General features: G+C 37.8%; 1 protein-coding gene across 1 annotated transcript in view; it reads right to left on the minus strand.

Annotated features, from left to right (window-relative positions):
• Positions 1 to 2,944: 2,944 nt before the first annotated feature.
• LOC107738069 (breakpoint cluster region protein) overlaps positions 2,945 to 16,202 on the minus strand; it is a 17,686-nt gene continuing 4,428 nt past the window's right edge. Inside the window, exons 5-22 of the mRNA XM_016549748.1 lie at positions 15,309 to 15,566; positions 14,973 to 15,080; positions 14,841 to 14,895; positions 14,697 to 14,749; positions 14,476 to 14,613; positions 14,243 to 14,358; positions 12,310 to 12,466; positions 11,322 to 11,447; positions 10,209 to 10,284; positions 10,018 to 10,113; positions 9,852 to 9,923; positions 9,464 to 9,561; positions 9,281 to 9,346; positions 5,824 to 5,971; positions 5,596 to 5,730; positions 5,337 to 5,442; positions 5,044 to 5,164; positions 2,945 to 3,092 (exon numbers count right to left, since the gene is read on the minus strand). Coding sequence (XP_016405234.1) covers positions 3,003 to 3,092; positions 5,044 to 5,164; positions 5,337 to 5,442; positions 5,596 to 5,730; positions 5,824 to 5,971; positions 9,281 to 9,346; positions 9,464 to 9,561; positions 9,852 to 9,923; positions 10,018 to 10,113; positions 10,209 to 10,284; positions 11,322 to 11,447; positions 12,310 to 12,466; positions 14,243 to 14,358; positions 14,476 to 14,613; positions 14,697 to 14,749; positions 14,841 to 14,895; positions 14,973 to 15,080; positions 15,309 to 15,566 — 2,019 coding nt within the window. The 3' untranslated portion in view covers positions 2,945 to 3,002. The remainder of the gene's footprint in view (positions 3,093 to 5,043; positions 5,165 to 5,336; positions 5,443 to 5,595; positions 5,731 to 5,823; positions 5,972 to 9,280; positions 9,347 to 9,463; positions 9,562 to 9,851; positions 9,924 to 10,017; positions 10,114 to 10,208; positions 10,285 to 11,321; positions 11,448 to 12,309; positions 12,467 to 14,242; positions 14,359 to 14,475; positions 14,614 to 14,696; positions 14,750 to 14,840; positions 14,896 to 14,972; positions 15,081 to 15,308; positions 15,567 to 16,202) is intronic.

Below are 16,202 nucleotides of genomic sequence, written 5' to 3' on the forward strand. Positions count from 1 at the left end.
TAAAAATTGTATAATATTAATTATATATATACATATATATATATATATATAAACATTTTAATATAATATAGGATAGTAGAATGTAATGCAACATTTACATTTTTCACACCTCTCAATCTAATTTGATTTTTGGCCCTTTGTATTAAAAAGTTTGGGCACCTCTGCTTTACAGCAATATTTATTGTTAAAAGTGCTATAAATAAATTTTATACTGAATTATTATATTAGAATTATATTTTATATTGAACTGAAAATGTGTATACATCTTGCATTACCAGAACTTTTTTTACCCACTGCATATTAAAGTAGAGAATTTGTTCTAATAGTTTTTTTTAAAATAAATATAATATAAAGCTGAAAACAACTAGTCTTTACTATTTATCACATAGTATAAACGGGTCATATAGAGCTGCTCTATATATAATATGTGAATATACAGAGCTCCGTTTATATTTTAGGAAGGTAGGGGGATCATATTTAGGGGTGCTTGGGATCAAAATGTTTGAAAACCCTTACTAGAGTTATCTATATTTCATCTGTTAGCATCTGCTGTACATTTCAAACTATGCCCTCAAATCTCCGTTTCAGTTTGACCCGCTACAGAGATACAGCCGTTACTAATAACGTCTGTCTTTCATTGTGCTTTTCCCATTCAATCCATCATTCAGTTCTTTTATTCTAATGGCAAGATCTTTTCTGATCGTCCCTTCTGCGTTAGCACTTAACCACAGGAACCTGTTTTATGGGTGGCCATTTTCACGTGGGAGCACCGACTTCTTTCAGAACCCATTTGATGCTGTGTTGTAACCGGGGCATGTCTGGATGGCGTTATGGCACACATCTGACATTGCTGCACTTTTCCTGCCTGGATCGCTGGGAACGGGAGCGCTTTTCCAAGTTTGGATTATGGATCAAAGTCAAAATCAGGCGGAGGGAAGGAGAGTGAATCCCACCCCGGCCAGGTGGGGCATAAGCTGAGGTGAAAAGCAACACCCAGCGACGGTGGGGGAGAGGTTAGGAAGCATGGATCTCTTTGAAGTGCCGGTGCATGTCATGGTGAACTTGGTCTTGTTGGAGCTGAACCGTAGCGGATTGATTTGCATGGAGGTGGGGTGAGGGGGCGGGAGAGTGGCAGAGTTATTGGTGACCCCCACAAGTGTGTGTGAGAGAGTTGGCCATCTGTGGTAGGATATTACAACTGTCTCACTTCACCTTTCTCCCCTATTGCCCTCTCGGCCCACCCAGAAACTCTGTTTCAATGAGGTCCTAGTCGGTAGAGCTCTGTACGTACAAGAAAATACTTTTCTGTCCTGGCTCAAAGGACGCTAAAGTGACAGGTTTTCTCTAGTGTTAATTAAATATAATTAAAATACTATTATAGGTTTAATCTATAATTAGTTTTTTTTTTTTTTAGTTTTCATTTTAATGTTAGTATTTTTATTGTATTTAATTTTATTGTATTGTCATTTTAATTCATTTTATTTAGTTTAATTAGTTTCATTTCTTAAAGGGATAGTTCACCCAAAAATTCTGTTATTAATTACTCACCCTCATGTCGTTCCAAACCCGTAAGATCTTCGTTCATCTTCGGAACACAAATTAAGATATTTTTGATGAATTCCGAGAGCTCTCTGACCCTCCAATAGACAGCAAGGATCCTACCACGATCAAGGTCCAGAAACATAATAAGGACATCATTAAAATAATCCATGTGACATCAGTGGTTCAACCGTAATGTTTTGAAGCTACAAGAATACTTTTTGTGCACCATTTTGGAGAGTATCACGACCTTTGAGCGTGCTTTGATCTGAACGTAAACAACGTATGCTGTTCTGTGTCAGCAGCATCACGCGCATACGTTGTTTACGTTCAGATCAAACCACGCGCATACGTCGTGATACTCTCCAAAATACTGCCAGGGTGACGCGGAGGAGACGAATTGTTGAATAAAGTAATTATTTTTGTTTTTGGGTGAAATCTCTTAAATTTTTTTTTTTTACATATATCTATCCAAAGTTCTGTCATACAACTCTAGATGGCACAGTCCGATAGATCTAACTCAATCTGACATTAGGGGCCCTATTTTAACGATCTAAGCGCATGGTCTGAAGCGAATCATGCAGGTGCACTTAGGGCGTGTCCGAAGTCACTTTTGCTAGTTTAACAATGGAAAAAACGGTCTGTGCGCCAGACGCAAGGTCCAAAAGGGTTGTACCTATTCTCTTAATGAGTCATTTGTGTGTTTTGGGTTTTAACGTGCAATAAACCAATCAGAGTCTCATCTCCCATTACCTTTAAGAGCCAGTTGCGCTTGCACCATAGCGGATTCGCTATAATGCATGCTGGAATTTGCAAGAGCAAAGACTGAACATTTCTTCAGAGAGGAAACGGATCTGCTTGTGCGCGAGCATCATCTACAGAACAAGCCGGATTTCACCAAAGCCCCCTGACAATAATACACAATAGGCTAATAATCTTTTAACATTGTAATCCTTTCGTTTTTAATATTTGACATGTTTGTGTGCTGCTGCACGTCCTTGTGTGTGTAATAAGCAAAGGGTGAGAAAGCTCTTGGATTTCATCAAAAATATCTTAATTTGTGTTCCAAAGATGAACGAAGGTCAAACAGGTTTGGAGCAACATGGGCGAGTAATTAATGACAGAATTTTCATTTTTGGGTGAACTAGCCCTTTAAGTGTCCACATGCTGACCTGTAAAGGTGTGATAAAAGTCTATGTAAAACTCCATGTTTGCATAAATTTCTATTGGATTGACTAGATTTTGCATGCAAAATGTTGCCAAACAATGGTAAATGTGACTGAACCTTAATATTAAAGCACCAAAACATAGTCAACTCGTGGTCATGTCATTTTTAATGACAATAAAAACCTGAAAATAAAATATTAAACATCTGTAAAATAAAGCGAGTTAAACAATTTTTTACAAATGTACAGATATGACCATGGATACGCAGACAGAAAAGGAGTCTGGTTGTTGAAGGCTCATGTCTCTAGATCATCAATGTCCTGATGTTTTGTGAGAAGAGCTTCTGGAAGGTTCTGATACTGCAGATAGAGAAAAATCACCTGAACCTGTGATGAAAAACACAAAAACACACATGTGAAAAATAATGTGAGAGGATGCAGTGCCTCCTTCAGGCTATGACTGGCTCATTATCCTGCCAATGCAATAATGGCCGCCTTTCATATTCTCTTCCTCACTGTGATTGTCTGATTAATCTGTCATTTTGTTAATGCTCACATCTGATGTTCACAACTGGTCTACAAATTGGCCTAAATGGGTCAAACCGGTATAAATTGATTACTTAGTTACTTAATTACCTGTGATCATCACAACAAAAATTTTAATAACTAATAGACTGTAAAAAGGTGACTATTAATAATAATATTCAAACAACAATTATAAGTAGGACTGCATGATTAACTGAAATAAAACTGAAATCTGGATATAGCTTAGTGCAGATTTAAAGGTGACATATAGGGATCTCATTATAATATTACCACCCCTTAATCTGTCAATTTCCACCCAAGGCGCTGTCATTTGATTTTTGCAAGCGACAAAGGTGTACCAGTTCTAATGCCATGGCGAAAGTTTGAGCAACTTTCTGTGTGTGTGCTTCGGATGTGTGCGCTCAGAAAACCATATATCAGAAGTTTAAACTAAAACACATGATATCAGCGCGATAAACATGATAATCAGACCCAAAACAGATGTTTTTATCAGGTACGAGCTATAATGGCGCAGCTCTATTCTGGAAAAGGGGGCGGGGAGCAGCAGCTCATTTGCATTTAAAGAGACAGGCACGAAAAACAGTGTGTTTCTACATCCACTCAAAATAGGCATTTTCGAAATTATATAATAAATTATCTGTGGGGTATTTTGAGCTGAAACTTCACAGACACATTCTGGGGACACCTGAGACTTATATTACATATTGTAAAAAGGGGCATAATATGTCTCCTTTAAAATGACTGTCACTACTCAAACATTTCTTTCTACCTTATTGGAGAGAAAACAGTTAGTTTGTGATTAGAAGTAAATCTCCAGCACGTGCGTTCAGATGGAGCGGCATTTACTACACAGAGCCGTAGTTCACTGACAAGCTACACAAAATCGCGTTCAAAATCGCAGGCGATTCATTGCCGATTTTGAACGCGATTTTGTGTAGCTTGTCGCATTCGATTTTTTGCACAGCCCTAAATGTAGGTGTAATGTAGATTTAATAAAATAAATATATGCGAGTGAATGTAAAGAGAAGTGATTATAAAGACAAGTAAAATTAAAGCTTGATGGTTTAACGTCTGAAAGTGAAGAAATTAAGACAGTCATATATATTATTATTGTAAATTTACAGTTGCGCTGTAATATTAAATAATTATTATTATATAACTTTTGTTAAATATTCAACTTTTATTTTACAGTGGAATATTACAATAATAATATTTCTTATTACAATAATAATTACAATAATAATATTTCTTATTTTGTTTAATATTTTTACTTAGTAATAGTAATAATACTGTCAAGTCAAATTGACATATATAGAATCACAAAATATTTAGCCAAATTGTGCAGCCCTATAAACAAGCTCAGCAAAAAAATAGCATCTACATTTTTCCCAAATTATGTAGCTTATGAAGAAATATGCTTTTTTTTTTTTAAATTAAGATAAACATGAAGTTAAAAAATTTATTAACTTGCTCCTAATGTAACTTGGCTTTAATAAAGTGTTCATATGAACATATAAAAATATTGTATTTTATTTTATTTACACACACAGACAGGGGATTTTTTGCTCCTCATTTCATATGTCCACGCCATTGTAGAGAAGATACTCAAGCATCCATTGAGTGCAGAAAATTGTTGTTTCTCTTCTTCTAAAACAAACCCCAGAATAGAGAAAACTGTATGTGTGCGTAAGCAGCCAGGCTTCAAGGAAATGCTATAACTGGACTACTTATAATAACACAGTACCACACTTGACACATCAAGCATTTATTTTATAAAAAAGAAACAACTCACCTGAACCTCCACTTCTTGAGATATGTCGACACGAGCCACTGGAGGGCGCAAAAGGCTGGGGCCAAACACTGTGGCCAAATTACTCAGAGACATTTTATTCTCTCCCTTCCTCTCTGCAACACTGAGAAACACAAAAAGAGAGAAAGATGTGCATGAGAAGGGGAAAAAGAAAATAAACAGAGAAACATCTTTTTTTTAATTTACATCCATCAGTACTGAAAGTGATTCAGGTCAGTCTGGGGTGAAACTAAATCAGTGTTTTGGCAGTTACGAGTTGAAAGGATATTGTGTACCGTCTCAGGTGATGTAAGAGGAAGAGGAGAGTGTTGCGGTTTACATCTGGTAGAGCCTGCAACAGAGTCAGCATGCTGTCGGCCCTGAGATATGGATCGGCAATGTCTGCCATAACCGAATAGAGAAAGAGATATGTATTATCATTTTAAATGATTCATCATCATCATCATCATCATCATCATCATGTATACTGTTCTCACGTTGCATGTTTATGCACAGACCTGTGCAACTGTGTGTTCAGGTGTGTGAAGGCCTCACCTAGTGCATCTGCGAGCTCCTTGAATCGCTCCGAGGGAATAAGAGGTAAAGGAAGTTCTCTAAAGTACAGTTTCAGAGTGCCTGATACAGCATTCACATCTACAGTCCTCAGTTTACTCACAGCCTCACGGTAATCTACAGAGAGAGAGACACTTTTGAGATAAGTACACTTGAGATTAGTTCTGTGAGAATCTGTTAATAGTTTGACACACCCACACACACACTCACTAGTGTTGAATGCATGTTTTAGTGCTTGTATCTCGGTGCTGGCTCCTGAGATTCTGTAGATCCCCTCTTCTTTCAGACCCCTCCTCTCAATCTCCTCCACACATGAACGGACAATGTGAGGGACCAGCACACTCTCTTGCCTGTAAACACACAAACATAGACACAATTAAGCATTTAAACACTTCTTCTTATTCCGTTTTCATTTTCCTCTTCCTTTTTTGATGACAAAACACCTCTATTTCTACACATCTTAAAACACAAGAATCACAAACGTGCACACCAGCACATTAAAACCTCACGAGGAAGGAAGTTTATTAGAATTGTAACCCACAGTCTTCTTCCTAATTTACAGATTATTTGGACACTTTACACAGGTTCTTAGCAGAATAACCACACATGGGGCCCTATCATACACCTGGCGCAATGTGGCGCCAGGCGCGACGCAAGTGTTTTTTGGTATAGTTTCAGCTCGACGCATTTGTCATTTTCACATCCTGCGCCACGTTGTTTAAATAGCAAATGCATTTGCGCCCATTTGTGTGCTCATGGGCGTGCTGGTCTGAAAACGAGGTGTGCTCAGGCACATTGCTGGCGCGTTGCTATTTTGAGGCTACTGAAATAGACTGCGCCATTGACCAACAAAAACCTGGTCTAAAGTCAATGGCGGAGTAGTTTTTTTGTTATTTAAAGAGCGCGTTAGTATAGGCGGGTCCACAGCGTGCGTACACTCTGCTTATTACACACACAGGGACGCACAGCAGCACACAAACATGCCAAATATTAAAAATTAAAGGATTGCAATGTAAAAGATTATTATTGTGTAGGCTACATAAATATAAAAATGCCTACATGTCATCAGGCCCAGATTAAGAACACATAGGGCCCTGGGGCTATAGCAAACCCAAGGGCCCCCCTTCATAGTAGCCTATCTTGGTGCCACAACGTTTTCTACCACAGGAATAATTTATTTATTTCTTTTCTAAAGCAGAGGTTCAAACTCCAGTTTTCTAATGAGTATGCACACTAAATATTCCAGGCCACAACACATTAAAATAATAAATGCATTAACACCAGATATATGAAGTCAAAGCAAACAGGTTTCCAGAAGCAGCAACAACTTTTGAGCATATACAGTACAGCTCCCTTAAGGAGTTTACTTTAAATTGTTTTATTATTAGATGGTCTTCTTTCTGGCTACATTAACACTAGATATGAAGTCAAAGCAAACAGGTTTCCAGAAGCAGCAACAACTTTTGAGCATATAGGCTACAGCTCCCTTAAGGAGTTTACTTTAAATAGTTTTATTATTAGAAGGTCTTCTTTCTGGCCCTAGAAGAGGAGAATCATCAGGGCTAGACTGGTGCTAAAATTCAGCCCATCTGGCCCACACAGTCCCCCATAAATGTTTTGCTGGCGTTAGGGCAGTTGGAATAAATAATTTATTAATAAATAACAGACGAAAACAAATGATATTTTTGAACATTTAAAATGCATTTAACAATATTAATATTCCATTATATTGCAAGCTCTTAATTATTGAATTCATATTTTTCTGCAATTAAAGTTTATTAGAACTAGTTGCTTAAGCGAAATCAAGGAGTTTATAAGACTGGTTTATTCATTCTTTATACCAGGGATCCTCAAATCTGGCCTACGAGATCCACTTTCCTGCAGAGTTTAGCTCTAACCCTAATCAAACACACCTGAGCATGCTATTTGCAGTGCATTGTGGGATTGAATGAGTGCACTCGAGAACGTCCACTATGGTTTCGGACACCACTAAAAATGGCTGTTCCCTCAAATAGTGCCCTATTTAAGGGTATAGGGGGCGATTTCGGACACAGCCAATGTCTTCAGGATCATTAGAAAATCACAGGTAGGTGAATTTGATTAGGGTTGGAGCTAAACTCTGCAGCGCATTGGCCCTCCAGGGCAAGATTTGAGGAACCCTGCTTTATACTGTAGACATGTAGAACATATCCGCGTTTGTGCATCAATGTCTGTAATGTGTGCTGTAGGTGTGAAACTTTTAGGAATCTCTTAGGAAACTTTTAGGAATCGAGTTGTAGGCTAGTCAATATTGGTCAGTCAGTCGTGTCTGACATAAAGGATCAGCGAATGAAACTGTGACCACAAACACCATTACCTTAAGTGAATTATATGGCAATAATCAGCAATATGCTTTCACACAAATAACTTTATTTTTTGAATGTTTCAATATGTGTTGACACAAATTACTTATTTGAATTTTTCATTGATATAACATTGCATTGAGTTGTTATAAAAGAAATGCGTAGAGACGTTATTGCTTGATGACGTCAGGAACCGATGAATCAGCTTTTTGAACCGGTTCAATGAGCCGATCTGTCCGAAAAGAACCGGTTCGCGGAAATGAATCGGACTTTGCATGCCTAGTACAAAGACATTTTTATCGCTCATATCTTTTGAACTGAAATAGCGCAGACACTGGCGAGAATTACTCTTTCTTGTGTGCTTGTGTCAAGAGCTAATGTAGGCTACATGGTTTTGGCTTTAATAACAGCGCTTAATATGTGGGGGCGTGGTGGGGTTTCGATAATCGGCACACCGGGGAAAGCTCGGGTGCTCCCGATGGCCAATCAATTCTAGGTATACGTTTCCTTTCCTCTACAGCCAATCACGTCAGGCCCCCTCAATCCGCGGGCCCTGGGGCTTCAGCCCCGCCTACCCCTTATGTTAATCCGGCCCTGCATGTCATAATGGATAGTCATTGCATGCATCAGAATTAGGCTACCTATTTGCTCGCGCACGAGCAACTCCGTTTCATCTCTGGAGATGTGTTCAGTCTTTGCGCTTGCAAATTCCGCCGTGTAAATAGCAAATCCACCACCGCACGAGCGCAACTGGCTCTTAAATGGAATGGGAGACGAGACTCTGATTGGTTTATTGCACGTTATGCCCAAAACACACCCATTACTCATTAAGAGAATAGGGACAACCCTTTTAGGCCATGCGCCGGGCGCGCAGACCGTTTTTACCGTCATTAAACTAGCAAAAGTGGATTTGGACACACCCTAAGTGCACCTGCGCCGTGCGCTTTAGACCATGCACTTAGATCGTTAAAATAAGACCCATGGAGTTGTGGGCATTTCATTAATGTTTGATAACCAGAATCTACTATCCATCTATGTATATGTGTGTGTGTGTGTGTGTGTGTGTGTGACCCTGGACAACAAAACCAGTCATAAGTAGCACGGGTATATTTGTAGCAATAGCCAACAATACATTGTATGGGTCAAAATTATCGATTTTTCTTTTATGCCAAAAATCATTAGGATATAAGTACAGATCATGTTCCATTAAGATATTTGGTAAATTTCCTACTGTAAATATATCAACTTAATTTTTGATTAGTAATATGCATTGCTAAGAACTTAATTTGGACAACTTTAAAGATGATTTTCTCAATATGTGTGGCGTTCTCATACTGAGACACAAATACCATGAACAGCTGCCGTGCTCCCTCCACTTGAAACACAAGCTCCTATACACAATAACACATAGTGATACATTCAAATCAATTCAGTATATTAAATACAAGGCAAATCACAGAATGCATGATCTAATTTCTAAAAATGCATAATGGCTTTTACCCACTCACCTCATCCCATTGTGGTGTAACACAGAAGGCTGAAAGGCAGGTTTGTTTTCGTCTGTCGTAAAACTCAAAGCCGTCTACCTCCACACACACATATGCACCTGAAAGGTCAAATGAAATAAAGACAAGAAGCTTATTGGAAGATATTGTTCAATGCATACATACTATAGCATTTTAGTTGGAAAATAGATGGTATTTTTTGTTTGTTAATTTTTTTTAAAGCTCATTTGGGCACATTGTATTTTTGTGGTGTGTTACTTTGGCAACAGTGCTTGATGAAAGCAATACGTGCTTCATATTTAGTGCAGAATGTATGTGATGAGTTTGTGGGTTTGATGTGTGGCTCGGAAACTTTTATTCTTGTACAGACAACGTGTGTTTTGTCACTTACTGCTCGGGTTTTGCAGACCACACGCCGACTGAACCATCACATATAAGCTCCCACATATATGTGCACTTTCATCTGTGAAAGACACAATAGAAGCGAGAGTGTTCATTGTGCACAAGTGTGATTGAGAGCACTATTTACTGAAAGAAAGATACAGAGGGAGCTTTACTGGACTGAACGCAGTGAAGGGGAGGTTGTTGAGTCATTCTGAGTTTGATACAGGAACCGGTAACAGACAGCAGGTCTGGAGGAACTGTCTCGATACCTGTGAAACACACACACACACACACAAATGCATGGGTTATAATCATGCAATCAATCATCAGGACAAAGTACACAGCTGGATGAAGATGCACTCACAGTTTCCACTCTGTTTCTCAATGGCTTCTTTCCACTCAATCAGGTCATACAAAGAAAACAGTCGGATAGTGTGACTCTGTGGAAGGAAAAATTATTATTGACCAATAACCGGAGAGATGTGTAGTTTAAAGGCTTCATGAACTGCAAACATCTTATTTACATCTATCTATCAAGCCCATACCTTTAAACCTCAACGATTTTTACTCTTTTTTTTTTTTTTTTCAAAACGTTCACACAATGTTTTATCTACGTTAATATTTTCTGGTTAAAAATGACAGTTACACAATTTTATATTATTTTATTTTAAATTAATATTTAATTGACTACTTCATCATGTTCGCTACTTAATTTCAAATCAGAAATAGACATGAATTAGAATTTTATAGGCATTCTGAATATTCACATTTGTTGTGAAAGGGCTTGCAATGTAGTTATACTTACTGTAGGTCTTTTGTTCACAAGACATTGGTTCCTCTCAAGGCTTCTTCCTCATCTAACTAAACAACTTAGGGAGTTTTTTTATTTGCCACTGTAACCTTTAAATTCATTTAAACAAATTTAGGGTATTAAAGCTTATTCTGTTAACAGGTATGAACTGCTTTGGAACAATATATATTTTGAAAATTGCTTTAAAAGTGTTATATATATATATATATATATATACACACACACTGAATAGAAAAAAATGAATGCTTGTTGGATAGAAAGAATGTTCTCGTGTGTTCACGTGTGACACTGTTGTGGTTTTACCTTTCCACTGGTGCTATGTAGGTCGGTCGTAAAAGATGGCGTGTTTGTTAGGAGCCAGATCTCACACTCTTCAAGTTTGCGCCTCAAGCGATCAACAGCACGAGAAATTGGCACCTTGCCTCCTTTCTGGAAATAACACAAACAAACATGTTGCTATCTGAAAGGGAACTTACTACTGACTTCTCACATTTTTATGAAAGATTTTTCCCTCTTGAAATCTTTTTTTTTTTTGGAGATTTAGCTAACATCTATGTCAGGCACACAACACTATATATACACACACACTGAATAGAAAAAAATGAATGCTTGTTGGATAGAAAGAATGTTCTCGTGTGTTCACGTGTGACACTGTTGTGGTTTTACCTTTCCACTGGTGCTATGTAGGTCTAAAGTAAAAGATGGCGTGTTTGTTAGGAGCCAGATCTCACACTCTTCAAGTTTGCGCCTCAAGCGATCAACAGCACGAGAAATTGGCACCTTGCCTCCTTTCTGGAAATAACACAAACAAACATGTTGCTATCTGAAAGGGAACTTACTACTGACTTCTCACATTTTTATGAAAGATTTTTCCCTCTTGAAATCTTTTTTTTTTTTGGAGATTTAGCTAACATCTATGTCAGGCACACAACACAGACACGGATGCAGGCTTCAGCAGGAAAATAGTTTATTTTTAATAAGTCCAAACAAAAAGGGAAATTCCTCAAAAGAACAAAAATCCAGCCGGGGTATTTAGGGAAAAAAAAAAATAAAATTGCCCAACAGAAACAATGAGCAAACAAAAACGTCCTTGCAAAAAACACCCGGCAGAGGGCGCTCAATGGAGAAACCGAGTCTGACCACCAGATGTCGCTAATGCGCACGGTGTTAAAAAGCTTCGAGTAATGAACCGTTTTTCGGCACAATTTGATGAAAGCCTCAAACGGTTCAGAAAGCCTCGGTTTCCCATCAATAGGAAGAAGCAACAAAAAACCTGACAGGGAGCCGACAATGGCACGACTTAACAGGACCAAACGGGGCGGCTGAGCGTTGGCCAACAACGATCCGGCACCAGACGACACACAAGAGGGGAATAAATAGAGCGAGAGTTGAACAAAACATTGAATTCAGGTGAGCGAAATCAACCAATTATGCGCAGTAAGGGTGGTAACGAGAGGGAGGGAGGAACGCCACAGAGGAGTACACAGCGAACGATCAAAACAAAACAAAACACCATGTGCTCACAACATGCAGACAGATACAAAACACCACAACCGAAGGACAGGGTGATCAAACCGAGGACATGACAATCTAGGCTACTGTCAGAAATACTAAGGACCGAAAATCTCACTCAGTCACATGTAAATTGCCTTACCGTGTGTTGCTGGAGTGCTTGTTTGAGCTGGTACATTTTGGCTCTGGTTTTACTGATTTTCACTTGGTATTCTGATGAGGGCAGATGTTCAGCTGCCCAGTGCAGCTTCAGGCCAACCAATGGCAAGTACCAGCAAAACCTGTACTGTGCCTGCCTCCTTTATATGAAAACACATATAAGCCCATACAGTACATACACATCCATATCATGCTAATATGTTCAATAAATAAATAAAATACAAATTATAATTTATACTCTCAGAAAAAAGGTATAAAACTGTGGCCGTACCCCTTCAAAAGGTACTAATATATTCACTAGGTACTATATACTATTATATACCATTTACTGGTAAATAAGATACAAAGATGTACCTTTTAGCTTTTTTTTGCCTCAGTGACAGCTTTTCACCTTTTTTTCTAAAAGTATATAAACTATATAACAGGGGACCTCAAATAGCAGACCTCCAACTGGACCGCTATATCCTTTAATAATTTTATCTAGAGCCAAATGTGACCCTGGACCACAAAACCAGTCATAAGGGTCAATTTTTTTGATTTATACATCATCTGAAAAAACAAAAGAATGCAGCAAATAGAATTATTTTAAACTGTCATAAGACTCCAACCGTTCAAATAAACCAGGTTTGTGACAAGACATTTTTTTCCATCTACATTTAGCATTAATTTCTTTGTAGAAAAATTCTCAGACATTACTGCTTAGGCCCAATATTTTCATCTGCGATGATTATTTTGTCTTTGCCTTTTTCTTTTTGTTTTATTTTGTTAAGGTTTTTTTAGGGATGTAACGATTCACTCAACTCACGATTCGATTCGATTCACGATTATTTATTTATTTTTAACAAAATGAGATTTAAGACAAATTATAAATTAAATGTGTCCTTTTATTATTGCTTGGACAAAATGCACATGCTCTTTGTGAATTGAAATATAATACTATAATAATATACTAATATAGCACTTGCGTATTACTGCTCTTTTGTTGGTTTTGATTGCTTCTATTGTCCTCATTAGTTAGTCGCTTTGGACAAAAGCGTCTGCTAAATGACAAAATTTAAATATAATGTAAATGTAAATAACAAAACTACTTAGGCCCAATATTTTCATCTGCGATGATTATTTTGTCTTTGCCTTTTTCTTTTTGTTTTAATTTGTTAAGGTTTTTTAAGGGATGTAACGATTCACTCAACTCACGATTCGATTCACGATTATTTATTTATTTTTAACAAAATGAGATTTAAGACAAATTATAAATTAAATGTGTCCTTTTATTATTGCTTGGACAAAATGCACATGCTCTTTGTGAATTGAAATATAATACTATAATAATATACTAATATAGCACTTGCGTATTACTGCTCTTTTGTTGGTTTTGATTGCTTCTATTGTCCTCATTTGTAAGTCGCTTTGGATAAAAGTGTCTGCTAAATAACAAAATTTAAATATAATGATGATGTAAATAACAAAACTACATTGAATTTTTAAAACAAGCCCCAAATCAAATAAATAAGTAACACAAATAAAATAAATATCTTCATATAAACAAAATAAGGCTTTGTCTGTACTCTTTCCATTTAAAATTAGAGGCAACCACTGCATTTTAATCATGATCCAAACAAAGATGCTGCATACATGCAACATGAGCAGTTTTAAAACATGCATTCATATAAACTCCTACACCTAAATTAATCGCGATTTGTTTAGCATCTCAACTTTAGATTTAGATTTGAATCGTCACATATTTGAATCGATTTTCAACCGGCTTGCGGTTTATCGTTAACGTTACATCCCTAGTTTTTTTCTTTTACAAAGTACTTCTGCTGCCCAGATGGAAATGTATAACTATCCCAAAGAAAGTATTGTCCGGATCTCCACGGGGAAGGAAACATAGAGACCTGTGATTGGTGGAGACTCACCCTGCACTTGTCAGTCTGGCACATAGCAGCATGTCTGTGTACAGGAAGAGGTGTCTCAGGTTGTGCCCGTTCTCACACACGTCTACCACAAACCCATCTCGCATCAGCTGACGTCTCTGTGGACATGCACACGTGTATATATTATTATGAGGAACATTAAATATAACAGTTTAATAACAAAGTTGAACAAAAATCTGCATGTGAGGAACCATGTCACGTGAGGTGGGGAGTACCTCTCCTCTGCTGAGCTTGACAGAACGTTTGCACTGCGACCGTTCATTGACCCCAGAGAGGAAGCTGCTGGAGAGACGAAGCGCTTCCTGCAGCGTGATGCTGTCGGGGTGATCGGGGGGCGTGTGCTTCCACAAGTCCTGAGGAGGACAGAGAAGAATGTCAATAAATCCATAGAATATTTATAAATAAATGTAAGATGTGATCTTAAACAGAATCTCACGTGCAACACAAGTGTGGTTTTCATCACTCTGTCTAACGGCTTATACAGGAGAGCTGTGGAGTCCAATGTATGAATTATTGAATGTTCCCAGTGTTTAAAAATTCATTCAAAACCATACAGGGAAGCAAAAAAGGAATTGTTTACCTTCAAAGGTGTACTTAGTTTTGACATTGTCTGATCCTTTGGAGGACATCATACTCTATAAAGATAACAAGAGACAAAGGTTTTGTGTTGTTTCCCCCTAATAAAGATAACAAAAAGGGAAGAATATAAGACCTCTGCAAGCGTCCTGAAACGCTGGTCTGACTGCATACACTTCTGCACGATCTCCACTGCACTCTCATAGTTGTCAATGAAGCCCCGATACACTCCTAACTGGTTGACCTGCAAAATGACATCAAACTATTATAAAATATACTAACAAATTAATATATATGTGCTATATTGAATTTTTTTGTGAACATTTCAATGAACTGATGCAACATTGTGTCAATTGCTTCATATTACAACAAGAAGTCAAGAAGGAATAAGCCATATTTCATTATCATCACTGCTGTCGGCTGATGATCAGTTTTATGGTATTACCAGACACATGCATATAAAACAACTCACAAACTTATGAAACAGGTCTCCCACACAAAAATGATGCTCCCTGTGGCAAAGCTGCATCACTGGGGCCTCGTCCCTCTCCGGGTCTTGTTGTGACCCTGGGTCCATCACTTCATCAGGTTGCAGTTTGGCCCGAAGGCTTGTGTAAAAGTCCTTGTGCAGATCTCTGAGCTCAGGGATTTGATAAAACACAGTCTGAACCTGCTCAGTGGACAACACCGGTTGAGAGGTTCCCGCTGCTGCCCTCAAAGCTTTCATAGGCTGCAGAGAAGGAGACATTATAGAGAGAAAATGAACAAATGTCAAAGAATGGAAGTAAGACTGGGAACTGAAATGAAACTCAGGCTGAAAATAGCTGATGTATAACTGAAAAACACTTTATAAATACATCACAGAATGAACACAAAGCATCTTCATGGGTAAATGCCGGACACAATTCCTGTGAGGAAGTGGTTGAGAAACATGACACTTTTCATGCATTCTGTACTTCAACATTATGTTGCATGTCATTCTGGACTTTTTGGAAACTCTCTAGTTTAATGATAACCACTAATGGTCTGACTAGAAACGGAAGCAATACTTCACTAAGAGAAACAGAAGTTGACCTACAGGAAGTGGCAGATGCGAAGAAGGTTCGATTTAAATAGCGTGTATCAGAAACAGTGTTGGGGAAAGTTACTTTTAAAAGTAATGCATTACAATATTGCCTTACTTCCTAAAAAAGTAACTAATTACGTTACTTAGTTACTTTTTATTGAAAGTAATGCGTTACGTTACTTTTGCGTTACTTTTTAAATCTGGGCTGGGCTTGCTCTATTCTAGTTTTGGCAAATATAAAAGCCCTTTCACACCAAAAGCCTCAGGCTGAAGGAAATGTAAATTCACATCTGTACAGTA

The sequence above is a fragment of the Sinocyclocheilus rhinocerous genome, unplaced genomic scaffold (genome assembly GCF_001515625.1).
Source record: "Sinocyclocheilus rhinocerous isolate Xijiao unplaced genomic scaffold, SAMN03320098_v1.1 scaffold494, whole genome shotgun sequence".
NCBI classification, from domain to species: Eukaryota; Metazoa; Chordata; class Actinopteri; order Cypriniformes; family Cyprinidae; genus Sinocyclocheilus; species Sinocyclocheilus rhinocerous.